The 23,003-nt window shown below is 46.6% G+C and overlaps 2 protein-coding genes across 4 annotated transcripts in view; one reads left to right on the forward strand and one right to left on the reverse strand.

Annotated features, from left to right (window-relative positions):
- Nucleotides 1–8,972, reverse strand: part of LOC307238995 (filamin-A-interacting protein 1-like) — a 26,980-nt gene extending 18,008 nt beyond the window's left edge. Inside the window, exon 1 of one of the 2 annotated variants that reach the window (XM_080012178.1) lies at nucleotides 8,938–8,972. The gene's annotated coding sequence lies outside the window, so the exon portion shown is untranslated. Of the gene's footprint in view, nucleotides 1–8,493; nucleotides 8,633–8,937 lie in introns of those variants that run through there. The other variant, XM_080012177.1, reaches the window with a different exon arrangement.
- adi1 (acireductone dioxygenase 1) lies at nucleotides 1,061–23,003 on the forward strand. 2 transcript variants are annotated; one of them, XM_080012180.1, is made up of 5 exons: nucleotides 1,061–1,064; nucleotides 13,990–14,141; nucleotides 18,824–18,943; nucleotides 20,087–20,266; nucleotides 22,501–23,003. In XM_080012180.1, exons 2-5 carry the CDS (start codon nucleotides 14,025–14,027, stop codon nucleotides 22,636–22,638), a joined length of 555 nt encoding a protein of 184 aa, XP_079868306.1. In that variant the 5' UTR covers nucleotides 1,061–1,064; nucleotides 13,990–14,024; the 3' UTR covers nucleotides 22,639–23,003. The 2 variants fall into 2 exon arrangements, with proteins under 2 accessions (XP_079868306.1, XP_079868305.1); XM_080012179.1 differs by lacking the exon at nucleotides 1,061–1,064 and adding an exon at nucleotides 9,584–9,605.

Raw genomic sequence — 23,003 nt, forward strand, 5'->3', positions numbered from 1 at the left:
GAGACTTTAATTACAAACAGATATCGCCCATCCCCTCACATCCCAACAGCACCTCCCCGGTGATGTCATAACAGCCCTCTCCCCTGATTCACATATTGAGACATCGTGAGTGGGCTCACCAAACCATGTCACGCATTCTCCCAAGCACACGAATACAGGCAAGGCATCCGACACGCCCCAGAAAATGCACCAAACGGCCCCCGCGATCTCTATCGCTGAGGTCTCTGTTTCGAGGCTTCCTCGACAACCACCTGAAACAGTCGGATGGAGATTGAAACAAGATGTTCTGGTACAACCCAGTTGTCAATGGAAGGGAGTTAGATTCCCTCCACGTGTGATATACAAGGGACAGGCATCTGGACCGTCGGAGGGTTTGAATCCTCCGCCCTCGGAGCACATCTATCATCTCGAGCGGCGGTGGCGGCGCGCGGGGCAGCTACGGACCCAAACAACCTCTAATGACGCTTGAAAGCGATCCCATACCCGCAAGCTTTCCAGGAAATAGGTGAGGGTAGATGAAAGAGGGGAAGATAGCGTGGGGTCACATCTCCACTATAAAACAAAAGGGGCGGCGGGCGGCGGGGGGGGGGCGACAAAAATGCAACACAGAAATCCCACAGTTATCTTATCAGAGCTTTCAAAGGTCGTTGAGTCTGCATTGCCTCCAATGCCCCCCCCCCCCAGCTCTCCTCTCCCTCCCACCCCTGCGCTCGAACGGGTGGTGTAGAGTTGGAGCGACAGAGAAATGCCACGCACCGGGGGGTTGCAACTGGGGCACGGGGGGGGTGATGCAAGCTGCACGCTACCGTTTGCCGCTTTAGCGCCGAGCTGGGAAGCTACGGACTTAGGGATCTGAGGGTTTATTTATAGGTTTCTGGGTCGAGGCCCACGTCCCACGCCACCGCCCCCCGACGCCAACGCCCCCCCCCCCCCCGTCGGCTCGGCGAGGCGCGATGTGTCCGCCGTGATGACAGCTGAGAGGCGCTTGGCGAATTAAACGCGGAATCAAACCGCGTAAAGGGAGAAGCGGACTTCCAGGGGGTCAGGGAGGCTTTGATAACACGGTGAGCGTCTTCAAGTTAATGGTAAGTGGAGCAGGATGGAGAGGATTTACACCCAAACCACTAAGCCGACTGTTAAAACAACAAAAAACACCAAAATACCAGTGTCGAATTCCTGAGGATGTGAGGTGATCCAAAAGCACTTTTACGACGGGCACGCCGAAATTATTTCCCCTGAAAGTAAATAAGATTTAAAGAACCTTTTTGGGTGATTTTGATGTGGGGATCTGCAAATGTTTTCGTTAAAAGTGTTGTTTTTTTGTTGTTTTATTTATTGGTTGCTGATGTTTGTTGATGTATTTATGGTCTTTAAAAAATTTCTATGTATGGTCATTGTAACCAGGGCAACATGTAAAATGAGCCCTCGCTCTCAGTGGGTTTCCCTGTATAAATGAAGGTTTAATAAAAAGAAAAAAAAAATTGCTGTTCACGTCATTGCAACGCGATGTTTTGGCAGAGATGCTGAAATAATTATTAGAGGTATTCACTATGATAATCAATCGCTCCGGGTTCACTGGCCTGCCTGGTGTAAACACCTCTATTTGGTTAGAAACAACATACATGGTGTCGCTTGGTGCTTGATCCGCCAAAGGCGGGTTGTTATTTTTCCACCAATCCTCTGGAACAGTCTACCACTCTATTATTATAAGATCTTAAAAAATAATTTGTTTGAAATAGAATTGTTATATTCTTGCCTTAAGATCTGTTTTAAGTTTAGATTATTGTTATTATTATTATTGATCCATTACCCAGGATCCTCATTCATTCCAGACGGAAATTCCAAAGGCAGATAAGCCACATTCCAGCCTGGCATTAAACATTCCCATTTGTCTTTATAGCAGAGCTGGCAGGTCTCCGGCAACTGCCATTGCGCGCATGCACGCACGCGCACACACACACACGCACACACACACACACACACACACACACACACACACACACACACACACACACACACACACACACACACACACACACACACACAGAGTCGCGGCATCTGAACCATCTGTAGAATGTAACTCATTTGCCTCGCGACCAAATATCCCAGTACCCTCTGATATGAAAGAGGCCTCATTCAAGGCCTGGACCTTAATTTAAAGCAGGACCCCAAACCCAGCCCCATAGCTTTGGGCTATGCCGGTCCCTCTGCAACCTGGCACAGCTGTCACACAAAAGGTATTTATAGGTGCCTCCGAGCATGTGCCGCTCTTTCAAAGTGAAAAAGGGGTCATTACATTTCTTTCTTCGTGGTCAGCAAGTCACCTCTCAATCTCCATGACTTTCATCTTGGGCTCTGAGGTTGAGTCCCTCGAGGCGCCTCTACACAGCTACAGGATTCATATTTGAAATCAAAGTTGGTTAACTTTGCCTTTTCTACGGCGGCCGCACACCCAACTAATGCGAAACTGCAAGTTCAAATAGAGTACCGTTTATTTTATTCCAGACATAATGAAGACATTGATGAATGAATGGATAGATGGATGAATAAATAAATACTTATACTGTATATTCAAAAAGGGCTATGACCTCTAACGGCCTGTTTACACCTGGTATTAACATGCGTCCTGGGTGATCCGCTCACAAGTGGACAGCTCTAAGTACGTGTGTTCACACCTGGCACGAGGATGCGACTCCACATGCGTCTCGAGTAACCACTTGTCATCGGATCTCACTTCCCTGCTCTATATGGAAATAAACACGAACATCATTTCCGTTTGCAAAGACAAAATGAGAAGGCCTCTGGCACGCTGGCATAATCAAAATAATAAAGGCGGAAATTTTGGTGCCGTGTGCAGCGCAGTGTTAACGAAGAGAATTGGTTTGGTTTGAGTTTAGTCCCCTGCAGACAGTGGTGCGCCGTACACGCCACGCCGGTTTTCCTGTGTGATTTAGATGGAATTCTTTTTCGTTTGTTTCCTACTTGTATAAGACCGAATCTTTAAACACAACTGAGTTAAGGGACTGTCCCGATCACTGCGTAGTGGAATGAACGTTGCTTTCCGTTGCAATGGGACTCAATTCAGTAAAAACTGGATGTTTTTGTGTGAATACTTTCCGTATAAATAATAAATCCTGCACTTCTGTGACGGGGAGACTTGTGAATGCCAGGTGTAAACAGGGTCTAATATGACTTTTATTATGTGTGTAATGAACAACTTTAGTGTAGGATTTTCTAAGTGGATTTAAGTGGAATTACAATGGAATTGGAGTCTAGAGTCTATCAGTGACAGTGATATTCCCTCAGCTACAGTAGTTGAAGGGGTTGGGGGGGCTGGACCACATTGATTAATTTAAACGATAAAACATTGGGACGGCGCTTGCAGATAATTCAACCGCCCGCTTCACAAATTCATCCCAAAAAAACCTAACGGCTTGATCGGTTGAGTTCGTCCGACAGCGACAGTTTGACCTGACTGTGAGGAGCGGGGGAGGCAGGAGTCGTTTGGCCGAAAAGATGGAACACTGACAGAATACAGCGAGCCCGAGAAGCTCGTCTGTCCTGACAAGAAAAACACCAGAGCCTGACAAGACTTGAGCATTCCGATCGACGCCGGAGCCGCGGATAAGACGGAGGAATCAAACGCCAGTCGGTCAGACATTGAAAATAAAGAATCCCGAGCAGCTTGTTTGTGCGCGATGGCACAAACCGGTACAGCGGCGTATCGAGGATACTGTTTGTGCTCGCTGTCTGACGGGGGAGATTCATTCCATTCCAAACAACCAAGGGCCTCTGAGGGTTACTTATTACATCATACAGCATGTTTCCTGGGAAAATCAAAGATTTTGCTGCAGTCTCATGGAACACGGGAGACGGCATTCCTGAAGCACGGGGGAGCGAGGGGGAGGTGCCACGGCAAAACATGATGCTTGTAATGTTTGTGGCTATAAAAATGTAGCTTATTATTAATATTTTATTGCAAACTTAAATTACTGTTAAAATCCCTGCAAAACGCATTGTCATCCATAGTTGATTAACTTTACACAAGCCGGCTATAAAGCATCATATTCATCTCCAGTCTGGTTTGACAATTTATTATTTCGCATTATGGGTATATTTATCGATATTTTTATGCAGCTTCAAGAGAGAGTGCATAGAGATCGGTTTCCTGGTCGTGATCAATGGCTGATCACCTGGTTTCCTCTGGCAATAGAAACCCTTCTTTTATTATTAATTACTCATGTTTAATTATATTATTATATATGTAATAACCGGGAGCCACAACTTTACCGGACCAACCACGCCACCACCACGTCCGAACCCTTCACGTGCTTCGTCGCTATAGCACCAAACAGCCTCCACGCAATTAATAAATAGAAAAAAACAGCTTTTATATCGATCCATGTTTTTTATTTAAGCTATTTTCGTGCGATATTCTATTGAGAAACCGCATCTACCGCGTCTGCCTCCGAAACTCCGGGTCTCCCGCCAGACGCAGCAGACATGCGCGGTAAAGTGAATGCCGCATAAGGTGAATGCCGCCTAAGGCAGACGAGGTGGACGAGCTCTCTCTTTTCAAATGGACACACACTAAAGACACGAACGCTTCCCTGAACATGCTGCATTTCTGAATTAGTGACGAAGTCTTATCTCCAATCGTTATTCCACCGTGGACAACTCTCTGTGAACCGCAGCCTCGTGGCGTAACGGCACACCCGAGTCAAACATTTACAGTTTATCTTAGAGCAAAGTTGGTTTCTATTAATATCTGAAAGTGTCGATAACTCTTTATGTTGGCGGGCCGGCGCGGAGTGAAATTTCAGAATAGGCGGGTTCCAACTTTGAGTGTCCTCTTCATATTGAGAGAATTCCAACACATAATTGAAGCTTCCTAAACCCCTGAGGCATGGCTAAGAAAACTCATAGATATGAAAATAAGATTTTGCCTGAAAGGTATCCCAATATTGGGTTATGTCAGTTGAGCAGCTTTATACCGTATAAGTGATATTTACGATACAACAGCTGATTCCTCAGCATTTTACTCTCTGGCATGTTAACAAGGCTGCAGTGTTTTTACGGGGCAATTTCTCATTTTGACAATCGCAAACAAGATTTTAACTGGACCACACACACACCTGACCTCGGCGTGATGTGACGCCCATCCAGGCACACATGATATCAAGCGGTACAGTAGTCAGTATCAGCAAGCATGTTGTACACACTTAGCTCGTAGGATGGCATTTATGACCACGTCTTGGTATGGTAAAAGAAATATATTCAGTTGTGCCCCAAAATTGTGAGCTCATTCCCTCGGCAACAGCACTGAGGTAACTGAAAGAGAAGGCCAGGGCGCCTGCACGGAGGAATAGCTCCATCGGGCATCATATGATCTCACCAGATCATCTTTACAGAGTTGAGATCAAGAAAGGGATCATGTGAAGGCTGATCTATGAATAGGGATGGCAGAGCGACATATGGATGATGCAGACTCTAAATTCAGTACTAAGTCATGGGGTTCACCATTTGTCTAAAGTCTGCAGGCAAGATGCCTACTAGATCAGGGGGAATTCCACACATTCACATTGCTCGCTTGGGTTGGGAGATTCTACGCCGTTCTGCACTATTCTCTGCAGGAATCTTCAGCTCAACAGTAAAAACTCAACTTTTACTGCGCTCTGGTGCGTGTGATAAACGTATGTTAGTTAGTGCTTCCAAAGCCGATGACATCACCGGACAGATGGAAGTCTGGGGCTCATCTCGCCCCTGTCTCTATGAGATTCATGATGATGTCACTTCCCTCAGGGGTCCGAGAAGGGTGTGCGCATGGGAGGGGAATCGCTGATCACCCATTGTTGGTCACTCATTCTCTTTTCAAAAAGGGGTGACTTAATGTCCGTCATAGTGATCCAAAAGTAGTTAACCTTTCATAATGAAAGCTGTGCCTGTGAAGGAGTCGGGGGGCTCAAGAAATCGCCACTCTTTAAAATACTACTACTAGACACAGTCTAGTAGTCACACAGACAAGGAAACAATACCTCACAATGCTATTATATAGTTGAGACAAAAATGTTGTGTTCAATATTTGTTAAATGTCAATGGTGGGTACTGGTTGCAAGGATCCCCTGTTTGTTAGATGTGCAATGTACAGTATACACTAAATATCAAAGTACCTAGAAAAAGATCTTGGGTTGCTATGGCGATTTCATAACTTATTTTTAAACAGAGGAAACATGAGATATGAGCGCCACTGTCCTGCGAAATGACTAAAAGTGTCGGAACGGCATTTCTGGCACTCATGTGCGTGGCCCTTATACGACCGCGCTGTGCATGTGTCAGCGGCAGCTGTTGTTAAGGCCCACCAGCGTGATGGGGTACGGTCGCATAGGGTGCAGCCACCGCTGGCAGCACTGAGTGACCGGCCCGACCTCCTGCGAGCTTTTATCCTTTCAATTTAGCCCGCCTTTATTTAACCAGGAAGCATGCTCTTATATAAGAGGTGCTAACATTATCGGCAGTCACGCAAAAGGTTATACGCCATAAGTTCATTCCATATGAAAGGGAAATATGAAGACTTGAAATTGCACATTTTTAACTGTACATTTTACCTTTACCATGTGTATATAGATATGTTTATATATTTATTTATATATAAATATGTTTCTTAATAATTATTATATGTTGTATGTTAATATGTTGTATGTAAATATGTTGTATGTAGATTGGAGTTGTAATGAAAGTAATTTCCCCCTGGGATTATTCAAGTATTTCTGAATCTGATTATGATTCTGATTCTGAAATTGTGCAAGATATGACCCCAAATCCCAGAGAGCTACATGGTGGCCCCTGCTGCGAATTTCCCTGCGTTATGATATTCTGCGATATCTTCATTCTTCTTTTCAGAAATGAAAAGCTGAACGAAAACGCAAAACCAATGAATTTCTGACGTCGAGGTTCCGGTTCCTAGTTCCCTTTTTTCCCCCCCTTTTTTTCCAACTTATGTCGAACCCATAATCAGAATCTTAGCGCGGCGACATCTCAGCCCATGTACGGCATGAAAGAAAAAAAAAAAAAAGGACCTGCTGGACAGGCACTACGTATTTGTTCACGCGGTGTTACAGCGTGTCAGTTAATCAGGGGGAACTGCTTACCGTAGTAAAGTGCTCGCAAGCTATCTCATCCTGCAATCTCATTCTGGCGCTGAAGGCCGATACACGTTACGGTTTAAGTATGTCCCTATCGCTCCCGGCATCAGAAATAACCGAGATGACGCAAGGGTGAAACAATGTCATGAGGTAAGCCGGTGAAATGTTTGGTAGGGCTCGAATATACCACAATACTCCCCCTTATGCAAAACTCAGAAGATTAGTCAGTGTGAATCCGGGCTTTTCGTTATTGATAAGTCTCGCCGACACGTTGGAGCCGATAACTCCCTGGCGGGATGCTCACAAAGAGACATTGTGACCGCGGCTCTCCTGGGGTGGGCGTGTGAATGAATGAGCTCCGGCGAGGCTCCCAGTCAAGTGCTGCCTTGTGGGGGAAAGAAAAAAAAAAAGAAAGAGAAATCCCCACGCAAAAGCGGTTGGACCGCTGAAAAAAAATAAATAAATCAGCCATGTCTGCAGCGTTTCCACGTCTGTGATGACATCATGATGTGCACAGAGACACAGTCGGTGTTTGAGGAGAGACAGATATACGGAGCGCGAGAGCCAGATAAAGAAGGACGTTCTTATCGGCATCGTGGCAACTTTCGAGTATCCCCGTCGTTCGGCGGCCTCGTTATCTGTCTTTTGAGCCCCGGCTTTTGAAGAATCTTATGTCGCGCCTCACAAAACACACATTGTCAAATGTGTCCGAATAGTCGCGTCTTTATCTCCCACAGGTCTGAATATCTCAAAGGGACCATCGTGCAGCGTCAACTCTGTACACACCTGTTCCCTGGTGGAGCGAGTTGGGCTCCTCTTCCCACGTTCGACTCACAAGAGAAAGCCTCCCACACAGCGTGTCTTTACCGGACAACGACGGCGATGTGAATTATTGGAAATGCATTATTCATCCCCTTTGCTGTTCTTTATGTACTGTCACAGCACGCCCGCTGTCTGGGTCCTCGACTATGCACCGAGAGCCGTCACTGGTGCGCGTCTTGTGAGTCATTAGATGCAAAAAATGCAAAAAACCACATGATTTGCATCCATTAAACACGTCCTGAATTAATCACACGTTCCAGTGAAGACTGGGTTCATTCACGGCGTGCCAGGAATCAGTCAACTGCCACTTACTTGAAACGTGGAAACGTATAAGCGTTATTACTCGACGGAAAAAAAAAAAAATTCTGATAAAGTCAGACAGACTATGTCTTTTCCAGATATGGCAGCAGCACAGCCGATAAATCTCACTCTGTCGGAGGCACACGGTATCCTCAGCTGATGACCACCATGGGACAAGGAACACACGACGGCTCTCCTTTATCGGGACCTTGATAAGAAGTCGACTTACCTGTCGCTGTGCGCGGTCCCCAGGTTTAGATGATAGAGGTCAAACCTAGGGTAGTCTGCTAACAGAGACAGCTCTGAGCAGTAAGATATCCACTGAGGTCCCTGTGTTGGTGTGGTCCACTCGTAGTGTCTCTGGTGCTGACCACTGCTGCTAGTCACTGAAAGGTGGTAAGTGCCATGGCTGTAGACAAGCTCAGCCCCCCCCCCAACCCCTTTCTCCCACAACTCTCGCTCTCTCTCTCTCTCTCTCTCTCGCTCCCTCTCTCTCCCTCCTAGTCTCTCTTCCTCTCTAGACTTGACTTTGGGCCAGGGAGGGAATGGAGGACTGTAATAAAAGAGCGCTGTAACTTTGCCTGCCTCCTTCCTGCCTCACTCCCTCACTCCCTCCCTCAGTCACTCACTCACTCACTCCCTCCCTCACTCACTCACTCACTCACTCACTCACTCTTAAGTCTTTAGCGACACTCCACTCTCTCCTCCTTCGCCCTCCTCTCTGTGTGACGTCCCTCTCTCGCTCTCCCTGCATCTTTTTCGGAGTCGGCTGGAGAGCGTGTCAGACTGGGGATATTGAGGGGACGGGGGGCGAGGCGGAGAGGCTCTGGGAAATATAAGGGCTTTTTTGGTGGAAGGTAGGCAGCGGGGTGTCCTGAGTGAGTGAAAAGGGCTGCTGCTCAGCGAGGGGAGGTGTGACGCGACGCCCGTCGCCACCAGGCCAGAGCTCTTCACTCCACCACCTCCGCCATTGTCCCGCTCTGCTCCGTGACTGGAGTCACCCAGGCTAAAAGCATGGCCCTATATTTAACCCGGCTTCGCTTGCCAGCGTGGTGGCTGTTAGCAGCTGAGGCTCCGTAGGCTGAATGCAACGTTCTGCGGCTGCCGGGCGGCCGGCGAACCCTCCCCGCTGACCCCAGGTGACAGCTGAGCCGCTCCGTACTGTTTTCCGAGCCTTCCGAAAAAGCCGGAGACAGCAGTCACATAAGACCTCGTGGCGATCCGAGGAACCACCGACTGCTGAGTGGTGAGATAGGAGGGCGGGGAGCTGCCAAGCCATCCAATGCCACCCTGGCCAGCCCGCCAAAACCATCTAAATTAGGCCAGCGAGCTAAATGCGAGGTACAGTAATCGTGGGCAGAGTCACCGGGAATGGCTGGCATCGCTGTGTCGGCATTCTTATGTTGGGCATGTGACGGGTGTTGCGTTGCATTTACGCCTGAGTATATTTATTTATAGGTATTAATTATGGTGGAAAAATGACGTGCATGGACGGCAAACTGTGTTTTGATTGAGTAACGCCAAGTACACACCAAAGGACTCTCACTAGGCTTTTTGAGTCCCAGAAATGTTTTTTTTTTTCCTCCTCAAGATCTTAAGAGAATAATAAGGAAATCTCTTGGCATCAGGCCAAGCCATAATATTATTTTACGAGCGGGTTACAAAAAAAATTCCACGTTGACTATTATCACCACGGTAGCCTGCACAGAAACCAAAACAAATAAAAGTGAACAGAGAGAGAGGGCGAACGATACTCCCTTTCGAGTGGAGTCTCCCTGCGCTGCTTCCCACTTCCCTCTGACCGGGGGGAACGGTCGTTTCACACATCAGCCGCCGCCGCTGGATCGTGCGGGTGTGGCGCTGATGTAATGCGATGATGTAAGAAAAAACACACTCTTATATAAAAACACACATGGAAGTACAAGTGACATACGGGCACTTACTGTACCGAGTGTGAACACGAGCACATACCAGTGCATCCCGCCCCCCCCCCTCCAGTATTACTCTAAGCCTGCACACTTCCAAGCTCCACTTGATAACCGCAGGACCAAAGGTAACCCCGCGGTTTCACTCCCTGATCAACCGCCTCCAAAGCCCCGTTTGCCTCTTTGTTGTCCTGTCCGTACCGATCAGAAGGCACCGGGGCAGGAAGACAGAGCGCGATTGTTTGACAGTCGCCTTCCTCCCTTGCGTATGATGTCACGATTCCTGCATGTGGTATCAAAGGGGAACATCTCCCCGAGATGAGGTCACGAGAATTATATTTTGATTGAAAGTCATAATCACCCCCCCCCCCCCCCGCCGCCCCCGACTCCACGCGCTTTGTGTCGAAAAGTGAGGTCATGCGCTGGGGAAGATGTTGTTATGATTGCAGTCTGTCTGTGTATAGAATGCCCACAGGACAGTGGTCCAGTTTCGGAAAATTAGGGCCTGCGGTTCTTGTGATTCACAGCGCAAGTGCGCCTTCGGTTCCCACACTTGGTTGCCTGATGCAACGGGGACCGTGGCAAGCGGCCTCAATGAGAGCAGGACGGGCGAGGTAGGTTTACTGTGGGAACTTCCACTGAGACGGAAGGCCCATTGCATCACTTGACAGGGTTGTTGTTTTTCTTTTCTTTTCATAGGCATCACTTATTAATACAAACCGGTTAAGACTTGGTACGGATACACTCCAAACCCCACAAACCGGCGAATACAAAGACACACACACACACGCACGCACGCACGCACACACACACACGCGCACACACACTGAAGAATTGTTCTGTGTCACCCATAGCGAGGGGACCACAACACTGAGGTATCCCATTCAACAGTCCTGTCCGTCGTCAAAACACTGTCATGATGAGCCCGTCTTGCTCCACTTTCTCTACCTATGCTCAGACATGATGTCAGCTCTTTGTTGCTCTTTGCTCCATCTCCGACGACAGCTGCTAATGGGCTTTCCCTGGACAAGGAAAACAGTGTGATTGGAATAGAGGAAATGAGTGGATTTTGGCCGTTGAAAATGAAAGAGGGCTCGAACTAAATAGCGTTACACTAAATAGAAGTACTGTAAACCTGCTTTAGGCATTAAAGATGTGTACTAGTTACTAGTACACATCTTAATAGTAAGTTTACAACTAGTATGCCATTCCCATGACAGGCTTCTTCCAATTAGAAGGGGACTTAACACTGCTGCCACCAAGTGGCAAACTATTAGGACTTGTGCCATAGCCAAGATTCAAAATGTGGCCACTGCTTCCAACTGTGGTTCTGAAATATCTTCATTCTCCATTTGTAATAAAGACCATTGATGTTGATTGATGTTCCAAAATATTCAACTGTATATATTCTGGGTAGCGGGGGCGTTGCTAGGATGCAAAGATAGGGGGGGTGGGGCAGTGATGGAGAAAGTATCCCCATTACGCACGGTGCTTTTTGACGTCCCATAAGGAAACTGAGTAAAAACAAAATAACCTACATCTCAAATAAAAACACACTGTTTTTGCGTGCCGATCAGTCAATTCCGTCAGAGACGATGGGATGGGGATGCAGAGCCGGCTCCGCGGGGCTTTTTTAGATCGGGGGGCTATTCATAAAACCGCCACTGCTGGGTAGTAATATTTCCAAAAGGATACTTGGGTTATCCATCTTCACACATTTTATGCATAGGTGACTCAGGAAAACGTGTAGAACAGGGGTGGGCAAAAGTTTTGGCTCGAGGGCCACATTTCATTTTTAAAAGTGACCGGCGGGCCGGACGGTTAGTAGATGAGGTGAAAAATGAGCAAGCCTAAAGTGTAAAATATATGTGAAATCTATTTTCCCTTATCCCATTTTTTTTTTTTTTTTTTTTTTGCCGGTGCAGCAAGATCCGGTGCCATTTTGGTTGTGGAAATTGGTAGGACGGCGCTCAGGTGTCGATCAGTAAGCTGGGCGCTGTGGCCTGTTTTGTTTAAGTCCATCACACGGAACGTCCGTTCACACACATAGGTAGAGCCAAATAACAGCAGCATCTTCCGTGCCAACGGTGGGTTGTTTGTTAAACCTTGTCTCATTCAGTTGCAGCATAAAACGTTTCCAGTTTGACGGACGTCGAACTTCTCCTTTAGGACAGAGTCCGACTGGAGATCAGGGAACGTGACACCTGATGTGTCAACGTGATGCCTCGTCATCCAATGACGGGGGACGTGACACCAGCTGAAGTGACTCCCCAACTCCCAAACTTTTCAAAATCAGAGAATCGACGGCAGAATCCTCTGCGCAGGTCGCCCGGTGACTTACTGTATTCGCTGGCATGTTGTGGGGGCTTCTTCCTGCGGCGCTAGCGCGGGGGGAAATGAGCAAATGATTTGTTTGCCCTTTGTTTAGAGATCGGATTCAGCTTTATCTTGAAGGCTTTCAGCTTTGAACGCGTGTCGTGTACAAAGTGATTGTAGCAGCACGCACAGCTCATTCATGTGTGCCAGTATGTCCACAGCGAACGCCAAGTCACAAAGCCGCTGTGCGTCTTTCAGCTCGCTGTCAATTTTGTGCTTTTTTTTTTTTTGTCCGCTCATTTTGTTACGGTTGATGCTTACGTGACGATCAGGTAAAGTGAAGAAGAGTGACTTGACATCAGGGAAGGCCTGGCAATGCGCCATCTGGTGGTACCATTAAGTATTACAGGAAAATAACAGTGTAATGAACGCCACAAATTTAAATATATTAAAGGATTGTTGTCAATGTAAATGTGGGGTGGATTAAAAAACGCCGGGCCGTAGTTTGCCCACTCCTGGTCTAGAAAGACCCGCGGAGGGTCCCCGACCATACATTGAGAATACCTAACTAAAATCCCCTCAGTTTCCACTCCAGCCCTGAAAATATATGATATATTATAATGCTAAGTAATACAATGCATGGCCCCGGGCCACATGACCACATATGTCTCTGCATCTGGTCCCCAGAGTCAAGGGCCCTTCACATACTAAAGCCCTGCCCCTCGACACTCCAAACTTCCATTATTGCCTGTGTGCTGCAGGTACTTCATTTCCGGATATGATACGACAACACTTTATTGCCTGAGTTGCTCAGAAAATGGTCTAGCGGCTGGAAGGGCCACAATTCTGGCTGCAAGCACCTGTCCGGCCCTTCATTTATGATCCAAACTGACACTAGAATAACGGACTGTATATATCGTTTCCCTCTTGCCTGCAGGTAAGAGCCGGTACTCTCTATGCATCTTGGAACATCTGCGCCACAGGAGCACCAACAATCTTAGATCACACATTAAAAACGGGGAAACTTTGTAACGTGTGCTCTAAGACTGTCGTTTTATTTCCATTGCACAGATAGACCGACACATACTAATTCCCTGCTTATGTCATAAACCCTTACCGCTAGATTATTTTGCAGTTTATAATGTAATAATCCGATGCAATAATTTACCATTATTGTAGTAAGACACCTGAAACTTTTTCTGCTGTTGATGTAACAATCCATACCATAGTAGGGCATTCTTATTTACCATTAACATATTTATTTCAATGATAACGGTCAAAATTCAATGCATAATTGTCAGCTAGGTCATTATTATATTTTATGATATATGACACTGTAACAGTGACCACGTGCTGCGCAGATCTGAGACCTTTTTTAATTTTCACAAGATCCGGTTCCCTGCAAAGAACCGTAATGACCATCGCTACAGGAAGTGCCGCCCCCCAATTTTTTTTTTTTTTTTATCGTAATGCATGTTCCAAAGGCGCAACGGTAATCCTTCGCTCAGGGCCGGGCGCCATGGAGGCCTGGTACATGGACGGCTCGGATGGCGACCAGAGGGAGCCTCACCGGCGGGACCCGGACCAGCCCGTGTCCCTGGAGACGCTGCAGGCGCTCGGCGTGTTCCACTGGAAGGTACAGGGCGGCGCCGCCGGCGCCATGTGGGGCCTTCGAAGCTCGGACAAGCACAAGAAAGTTACACGCGGCGCTGAACACTTGGAGGGCGGCGAGTCCAAAACAGCGCTAGTGTATGATGACGACACATTTCATGTGGGGTTGCGTTCATACATGATGTTAAGCTGTTTAACAACTGTTTAAACGCTGTTAAACCGCTGTTTAAACCGCTGTTAAACCGCTGTTTAAACCGCTGTTTAACGGCTGTTTAACGGCGGTTTAAACGCAGTTTAACCGCTGTTAATCCGCTGTTAATCCGCCGTTTAAACGCTGTTTAAACGCTTTTTAACGGCTGTTTAAACCGCTGTTAAACCGCTGTTTAAACCGCTGTTTAACGGCTGTTTAAACGCTGTTTAACCGCTGTTAATCCGCTGTTTAAACGCTGTTTAAACGCTTTTTAACGGCTGTTTAAACGCTGTTTAACCGCTGTTTAACCGCTGTTAGACCGCTGTTAGACCGCTGTTTAACGGCTGCTTAACGGCTGTTTAAACGCTGTTAGACCGCTGTTTAAACGCTGTTAAACGGCTGTTAAACGGCTGTTCAAACGCTGTTTAACGGCTGTTCAAACGCTGTTTAACCGCTCTTTAACCGCTCTTTAAACGCTTTTTAACGGCTGTTTAACCGCTGTTTAAATGCTGTTAGACCGCTGTTAGACCGCTGTTTAACGGCTGCTTAACAGCTGCTTAACGGCTGTTTAAACGCTGTTAGACCGCTGTTAGACCGCTGTTAGACCGCTGTTAGACCGCTGTTCAAACGCTGTTCAAACGCTGTTTAAATGCTGTTTGACCGCTGTTTGACCGCTGTTTGACCGCTGTTTGACCGCTGTTTAACGGCTGCTTAACGGCTGCTTAACGGCTGTTTAAACGCTGTTAGACCGCTGTTTAACGGCTGTTCAAACACTGTTTAACGGCTATTTAACGGCTGTTCAAACGCTGCTTAAACCGCTGTTTAAACCGCTGTTTGGGGTTGCTTTCACCGCGTCCCACCCCTCCCCCCCAACTTCTTAACGTCATCCCGGGTTGACAACTATAAGTACAATAGTTTATGAAATAGACCTGGTTTTATCTGGTCAGTGCGGAAGAAATCCAGTAAAATCCACCGTTTCCCTTGTTGTCACAAATAGAGAACAACCTCCACAAACCAGAAATGGTGTTTTACGTGCAATATGCAGTTGTTACCATGATGCAGCTCCGGAAACCCAGTTGCTGAAAACAAAAGTTGTGTTGTTGATGTGAAGACTTGGTCATGTTGATGTCGACGTGTCCGTGTTTTCCATCGCTCGGGTGATGGTTCGATAAACCCAGCACGCGCGTCACAAGAAAAGCTGCGCGAGTGAACCAATCAGATGACGAATGGTTGAAATGACACCGCGTTCAGCCAATCACCAATCAGACCGGGCGGGCGGTCACCTCAGGTCCTGCTCTAAGTCTCGCCGCCTCGTGAACTAATTAATTAAAGGGGACCTATTTTGCTCATTCCCAGCTCTATATTTTCATCCTGGGACCCCACTCGAGTAGCTTTGCAGGATTAGAACATTTACATTTACATTTAGTCATTTGGCAGACGCTTTTATCCAAAGCGACTTACAAGGGAGAATAACATTCAGCTACATTGCGACAGAGATTAGTGTAACAACAACATTGGTGTAACAATAAATACTGCAAACAAACAAAAAACAAACAGAAAACAAACAAACAAAAAAAACCAACATTATTCATGTTATACTGGCGCTTTACTCAGCCCTTCAGTTCCGCCTCTGTGAAACAAGCAAGGCCCGCCTCCGTAAAAACCTTCTTTCTTCTGATTGGTCAACTTCTGGCCGCCTGCCGAGGGGCGGCACACATATCCCCCGAATAAGTAAAGCAACTACGGCCTGACTTACGTTGACAGGGACGAGGAAACACATTCGGACTTTCCACACGATCAAATCGACACCCGAGAGATCAGTTATCTTTTTGGATGAAACGTGTGGGCAGTCTGTGAAGCGGGCGAACAACTCCCACAGACAGGAGCGGGTGGGCGGGCGTGTCCCTGCCCTCCGTGGGCTTGCTGTGCCTGGATGAGATGACACTTCACTTACCAAAGATTACTTTGTCATTAGTTGATCTCATTATTTGACACTTTGGCCACGTCTAATGTGAACATCCGACAAAAAAAATAAATATGTACAGTATATGTGTGTACAGTGGGGCAAAAAAGTATTTAGTCAGCCACCAATTGTGCAAGTTCTCCCACTTAAATAATGAGAGAGGCCTGTAATTTTCATCATAGGTACACTTCGACTATGAGAGACAGAATGGGGGGGGAAGAATCCAGGAAATCACATTGTAGGATTTTTAATGAATTAATTGGTAAATTCCTCGGTAAAATAAGTATTTGGTCACCTACAAACAAGCAAGATTTCTGGCTTTCACAGACCTGTAACTTTTTCTTTAAGAGGCTCCTCTGTCCTCCACTCGTTACCTGTATTAATGGCACCTGTTTGAACTTGTTATCAGTATAAAAGACACCTGTCCACAACCTCAAACAGTCACACTCCAAACTCCACCATGGCCAAGACCAAAGAGCTGTCAAAGGACACCAGAAACAAAATTGTAGACCTGCACCAGGCTGGGAAGACTGAATCTGCAATAGGTAAGCAGCTTGTTGTGAAGAAATCAACTGTGGGAGCAATTATTAGAAAATGGAAGACATACAAGACCACTGATAATCTCCCTCGATCTGGGGCTCCACGCAAGATCTCACCCCGTGGGGTCAAAATGATCACAAGAACGGTGAGCAAACATCCCAGAACCACACGGGGGGACCTCGTGAATGACCTGCAGAGAGCTGGGACCAAAGTAACAAAGGCTACCATCAGTAACACACTACGCCGCCAGGGACTCAAATCCTGCAGTGCCAGACGTGTCCCCCTGCTTAAGCCAGTACATGTCCAGGCCCGTCTGAAGTTTGCTAGAGAGCATTTGGATGATTTAGAAGAGGATTGGGAGAATGTCATATGGTCAGATGAAACCAAAATATAACTTTTTGGTAAAAACTCAACTTGTCGTGTTTGGAGGAGAAAGAAAGCTGAGTTGCATCCAAAGAACACCATACCTACTGTGAAGCATGGGGGTGGAAACATCATGCTTTGGGGCTGTTTTTCTGCAAAGGGACCAGGACGACTGATCCGTGTAAAGGAAAGAATGAATGGGGCCATGTATCGTGAGATTTTGAGTGAAAACCTCCTTCCATCAGCAAGGGCATTGAAGATGAAACGTGCCTGGGTCTTTCAGCATGACAATGATCCCAAACACACCGCCCGGGCAACGAAGGAGTGGCTTGGTAAGAAGCATTTCAAGGTCCTGGAGTGGCCTAGCCAGTCTCCAGATCTCAACCCCATGGAAAATCTTTGGAGGGAGTTGAAAGTCTGTGTTGCCCAGCGACAGCCCCAAAACATCACTGCTCTAGAGGAGATCTGCATGGAGAAGTGGGCCAAAATACCAGCAACAGTGTGTGAAAACCTTGTGAAGACTTACAGAAAATGTTTGACCTCTGTCATTGCAAACAAAGGGTATATAACAAAGTATTGAGATGAACTTTTGTTATTGACCAAATACTTATTTTCCACCATAATTTGCAAATAAATTCTTTAAAAATCAGACAATGTGATTTTCTGGATTTTTTTTTTCTCATTTTGTCTCCTAGTTGAGGTATATCTATGATGAACAGGCCTCTCTCATCTTTTTAAGTGGGAGAACTTGCACAATTGGTGGCTGACTAAATACTTTTTTGCCCCACTGTATATAACAGAAAATATGGAAAAGCATAATAGTTCTTTGCGTTATATTATTAGGTACAGTGTGGGTATGTAAATAACAAAAGAAAATACTTTATTGATCCCTGCAGGGAAATTACTATCGTCAGTGGTAGATGAAGTACTTTGCTCTTAAACGTACTTAAAGTGAAAGTACATCCATTTCCCTGATATAACAGAGCCTATAATACAGCCGTAGGGGCTGATGTACCGTTTTTCTCTTGCCTATCCTGATAACAATTTACAAAACAAATAGTAACGGTGATGAAAGGCTCCGAAACAGGATGTACTTACAGGTGCATTGTGTAGAATTTACTTGGCAGAAATGCCATTCAATATTGATAAGTATGTTTTAATTAGTGTAAAATCCCATGAAAATAAGAATCATTGTGTTTGTTTGGTAGTGTCACGGAGGCCGCCATGTTGCACCGCCATGTTTCTTCTACAGTAGCCCAGAACGTACAAACCGAACACCGGCCTTAGAGAGGGACTTTCGTGGTTTTCCCCGAGGTTCGGGACCACCGTCTCTTCCATGGCGGCCGCCATTTTGCACTGACATGGGGAGGGGTATTCAGTTGGTTGCGATCTGCAACCTCATGGCTAGATGCAGATTGGATAGATTCTACACAAGGCACCTTAAGTAAGTACAGACACTTGAACAATTTACTTTAGCACAGGAACAAAGTATTAGTACCTTGTTACTTCCCACACTGACTATAGTTAGAGAAAACTAAAGAATGTTGGATAAAACGTCATTAGGTTCTAGACAACCTGCTCATTCAAAGAGCACCTACTACCTACTACTAGAGTTTTAACAACAAATATGATTCTGTCCCATTTTTCCCAGTTGAATGCAGACATCTATGAAAAGGACCCGGAGTTGGAACGGATTCGCAAAGACCAAGGCTACTCCTACATGGACATCATCACAATTCGAAAGGACACCTTACCCAATTACGAGGAAAAGGTATTATTTCAACGCATGCAGGGCTCAGCAGTAACGCTTGCCTCTTTGCCCTTGGCATCCGGATTAAGTCAATTGGCAACCATTTTGTGGCCTCTGGTTGCCCCATTTGGCAACCGCTTTCTGACATAAAATAGGGACAGCAAATACATTTGTTCCATTTGTGGTATTTAAATATTACTGTTACAGTCCAGGACGCCGCACGTGTGTTGGTGCGTTTACCCACTTCGTCCGATGTGAAAACATCACATTTCCACACAGAGAAAGTAAAAGTGTGCGTCCTGCTCATAGCTGAGTTATAAAATCCCAGACTCGGCGCAGGGTCTCTCCTGCCAGGCTGCTGACAGCGCAGTCAGCCGAAGAGTCAATCACAACGGACGGCAATAGAGTGAGGTTATACAGTCGGGGATACAAACAGTTCGCTTTTCGGGAGATGTCGCTTTTTTGGTGAAATTTGTTAACGTACAGCTGTTACAGTACAATAACCAGCTCTTGTCTTCGTAGAGAGACAGTATTAATGATCACGGCTCAGACCTCAACTGCTGTAAAGCTACTTTAAAATGGAAAGATGCCAATTAGAATGCACCGTTGATCACGATGAGGGGTCAAACAGGAGGACTGTTGAGGTTCTTATTGTCTGTGTGGTGAGCGCATACATGTGGGTGTAAGAGAGAGACAGAGACACAGGCTCAGTGTGATCAGGCCAAGTGTGACCAGAGGTGTTAGCGTTATCGCAGCTCTTGTCTGTCTCGACTTGTGTCTCCTCAAATTCTGTCAAGTGCCTGAAAAAAAACCACAAACTACAAAGAATTTTGTTTGGTTACTTTAATAAAGCTTTTGAACATTCTTTTGTCACATTTTCATTATTAAGCTGACGTATAACTGCGTAGTATCTTAATTACTCAAAATATAAGGTGACTAAAAATGGCAACAGTATTTTCAGTTTCGGCAACCGGAAGCTGATGCCTGGTTGCCAACCTGGCAACCACGTTTAAAAGCTAGTTTGAGCCCTGGCATGGATATTCAAACAACGTGCCATGACATCATACCACTACCACCCCATGCTTCATTGCATTACATTACATCATTCAGCTGACACTGAATGACGAATGTTATCACCCCCGTTATTTTTGTTCCTCTCCCCAGCTGAAGATGTTCTTCGAGGAGCACCTCCACCTGGACGACGAGATCCGCTACATCTTGGACGGCGAGGCTTACTTTGACGTCCGCGACAAGGAGGAGCGCTGGATCAGGATCGCCATGACCAAGGGAGACCTCATCACTCTGCCCGCCGGCATCTACCACCGCTTCACCCTAACCCAGACTGTACGTCCGCCGGCACTCAGACAGTAAAATAGCCGAGAGGGGTTATTTAGTGGTAAAACAAAGCCCTGCTGAGTTTCAATGGTTAATAATATGTAGCACAGAACAAGATTGCAATATCGTCAAATATCAATCAATAGCAAAAAGGGTATGGGGGTGGCTCTCCATAACCAAAGCTGTGCTCTTGTCATCCTACAGGTCGTCCACAGGACAGAGTTACTGCAGCAGTTCTTGATGATTTAAGAATTAATAAAGAGTTGCGAGGCAGGTTGAGAACTTGAACTCCTCTTGCAGACTAACTCTGTCCTGGATGCTAATGGCACAAATACACTGTGTTGTATGCCCAGCATGCTGACGGCACAGGTTTAAAAAACAAAAAAAAAGGGTATAAAAATAAGACATTAAATGTGACAGTCATTCTACTTTTTTGGCAATACACGTCAAGCAGATTTGTTTACGTGCGTCGTCATGTGCGAGTGCAGCTGCCTGTGCCTGGATTGAGAAATCGTTTTCGTAGGGTTCCTTTCAGTTCACGGGCCTCCCGGTTGCACCCACCCTGGTTTAATTGAGATTAAGGCAGTTCTGGCAGAGGCTTTGTGCATTGGGACTGCGGTTGAAAAGTAGGGGTGCCTCAAGGCACTCTGCTCTGGACTGTGGGGAAATGATTCAGAGGCTTAAGTGGGCTGTGCCTCAGAGCTGCATCAGCAGTTCCCATCTCCCGCTCCCAATTTCACCTCCAGGTTGCCCAGACCTCAGCCAGCTTCTCGCTGTCAGTTTGTTGACTGGGCCTAGTTGTTTGCAATAATATTCAGTAATTAATAGATGCTAGTGTAGCGCCTGCTCGTGAAAGTCGTGGTGAGAAAAACACCAGGGAAATACTCTCACAGGAAAAACTCACACATCACGCTTTTTCGATAAAATCGATGTTCGCACGTTTATTCAAAGTTTATTAATATTACTCGTGTTGCATATCCCCACCAGACACGCCTGTTCGGAACGGGCCGATCGCTGTCACGGGAAGCCCCGCCCCCTGCTGGATCGCCGTTTTGCACCGGAAGGCTCGCTGTTCACTGTTCATTGAAAGTCTATTAATATTATAGGTGTCGGTGTCCAAACTGCACCAAATTCGAGACGGCGTGTCAGTGGGTCCCCAGCGACGCGCCCGCCAAGTGTGGAGTAGATGGGATGAACGGTTGCCCACATAATGGAAGGACATACAACATACAGACTGACAGCGATTCCTTAAAGATGGACATACTGTCGTTATACACTCAACCAGCCACAACATTAAAACCACTGGCCAGGTGTGTCTGCGTCGTTTACCCGGGGGAAGAGATGGCACCAGGATGGCGGAGGCAGCGTGATGCTCTGGGCAGTGTTCTGCTGGGAAACCTCGGGTCCTGGTGTTCATGTGGGTGTTACTTTGACACGTACCCCCTACCTCAACGAACCGGTGGCTCGCAGGCGACGTGAGATATCAAGCAGCTTTAATATCTGGTCGGGAGTGACACAAGGAGCTACAGCCAATGGTTGCCCCATTGTCAACCACCTTGAAGAATTTGAGTAAATAAGTGGTTCATCCCCTCTGTGTTTAGAGACTTGTGCAAGGACCATGTGTTATCCTGGTGGGTTGATTTGCATCGATTTAGTAGAGAAAATGGTGAAAGAAGAGGCGAACATTTGGTCATTGTTATTCAACTCTTCATAAAGCATTTAATCAGCGTGAACAACCAACCAACCGTATACAGTGTGCAGCATCTGATCACTCCAGCACACCGCCGTGCGTCTCCTGCCACTAACGATGCCGTTCCACAGTAGCAGAGGCATCTGAGAGCTCGTGCAGACGGCGCGACTTGGAACCGAGCTGTATTCCGAGCTGTCGCCAGGTCGGACTGGACTAAAAAGGCCGCAGCCCCAGGAGTCGCCGCAGATCGCCGCTCAAAAACACCCAGAGCCAGTGATTTTTCCGCAGAGGGGACATGGGAAAAGTGATTTTGACATTTATAGAGTTTGGGTTTGTAAATTCTCAGCTCCAGGTTGTCGACGTTCTCGCTAGGTGTAAGCAGCGAGTTGTCGTCGGGACGGCTGGCACGTCCCAATTAACTGTGACCTCTCCACTATAAAGTCATTTCCCCGCCCTTCCTTTAGGGGCATCGGCAAAACACCCAACAAAGAATGTTCACGCGATTTGACGATTTGACAATGAGTAAATTCACCTTTTTTTCCCTTTTTCACAGAACTTCACCAAGGCCATGAGGCTGTTTGTCGGGGAGCCTGTTTGGAAAGCGTACAACCGGCCAGCCGACCACTTTGATATCCGTCAGAAGTACCTGCTCTCTGTACAGAGCTGCGGAGCTGTCCAGATGGATGGATAGTTTGCTAAGTTGCCATGTTACATGTCAAACTAGAGACCAATTGTTTGTAATCCTTACTCACTGAAACGAGGTCCATTTAGATTTGCACCTCAAAACAAAAACAAAAACAAGCAGCAGGAACCTTAGTGCCTTGTTTATTTATTTAGTTTTTCCATATTAGGTGCCAGCGTGTGTTTAAAAGGGCCCTCGAACAGATCAAAGTCAATTAAAGGCTTCCACATGATATTCCTATTCAATCACTGGGAGAAAAACACTACGTCTATCATTCTTTTGGGCAAGTTTTCGACCTTGGCCAACTGTGCCGGTGAAAGGAGATGAGAGGACTTGTTGAATGGCAAATAAAAAGACGCCACTCTGCTTTTCCA

Source organism: Zeus faber, assembly GCF_960531495.2.
Source record: "Zeus faber genome assembly, chromosome: 13".
Classification (NCBI taxonomy): Eukaryota; Metazoa; Chordata; class Actinopteri; order Zeiformes; family Zeidae; genus Zeus; species Zeus faber.